Raw genomic sequence first — 982 nt, 5'->3', positions numbered from 1 at the left:
TCCTTTGCTTAAGAGTCCGTGGTAACTGAAAATTTACATTTTTTGTGCCTTTAATCAACGTTTTTCAGAAAAATCCACACCGACATTAGTTTTTTTATTGGGCATAGAAGGTGTTGAGCCAAAAAACAAACATTTAAAAAAAATTCACAAACCTGCGGAAAAAATGCAAGTTTCGTCATTTTGATTATTTTGACGAGAGCCTGATTCCACCACGCGCTGCCTCACAAATAGTGTCTGCGTGGGCGTAAAAATCACTTAGATTGAAAAGAAAGACAATTTTTTATTAACACTAAACTCTGTAGTGTCATCTGCAGTTAATATTATAGATAATGATGAGAAGTATCTGGCAGAATAGAAGATGGGAATAAAAGTGAAAAATATCTAGTGGAATAGAAGGTAGGAACAATAATGAGACAAAACTCATAAAACCTTCGTAAAATAGACACAAAAAAAAGAGTGTCCTTACTTTCCTTTGAAGAAAGCCACGTAGATAATGGAGGAGTAAAAGTTGACGAACTGGAAGATGAAAACCTTGAAGGTCAGCTGGTCTTCAAATTCTGTCTGTGTCCGGTGCATTTCTGATGAAAATAAGAGGAAGAAAAAGCATAATAATACTAGTAAGGAACATTAACCCCTTCACTGCCAGACCTGCCCTATAATCCTATCAAAGGACACATAGCGTCCCCGGCAAGGCTGTGGGCGGGATTAGTCTTTATCTTAGTTTTAAGTCCTTATCTTAGTTCTGAGTTGCAACAAGCTACGCCCAAGCATTGTCTTGAGAAATGAATGAATTATAGTCTCTGTTACTCCATACAGCCCCTTTGTCAGCTTAAGTATTTTGTTCATTATTATTATATCTTCCAACCATTAACCAGCTCCTTTCTCGTACGGACACACAGACAGGCACACAAGAATGCATACACACATAGACACGCTCTGTTACATACATACATACACACACACACACACACACACACACACA

At 37.6% G+C, this 982-nt stretch overlaps 1 protein-coding gene across 1 annotated transcript in view; it reads right to left on the bottom strand.

The window, feature by feature from the left end:
- The window catches only part of LOC101863672 (anoctamin-7), a 38,913-nt gene that overhangs the window by 13,974 nt on the left and 23,957 nt on the right, over positions 1 to 982 (bottom strand). The window contains exon 10 of the mRNA XM_035969882.1: positions 466 to 627. Coding sequence (XP_035825775.1) covers positions 466 to 627 — 162 coding nt within the window. The remainder of the gene's footprint in view (positions 1 to 465; positions 628 to 982) is intronic.

Source organism: Aplysia californica, unplaced genomic scaffold, assembly GCF_000002075.1.
Source record: "Aplysia californica isolate F4 #8 unplaced genomic scaffold, AplCal3.0 scaffold00191, whole genome shotgun sequence".
NCBI classification, from domain to species: Eukaryota; Metazoa; Mollusca; class Gastropoda; order Aplysiida; family Aplysiidae; genus Aplysia; species Aplysia californica.
This window is presented reverse-complemented; position numbering and strand designations above follow the sequence as displayed.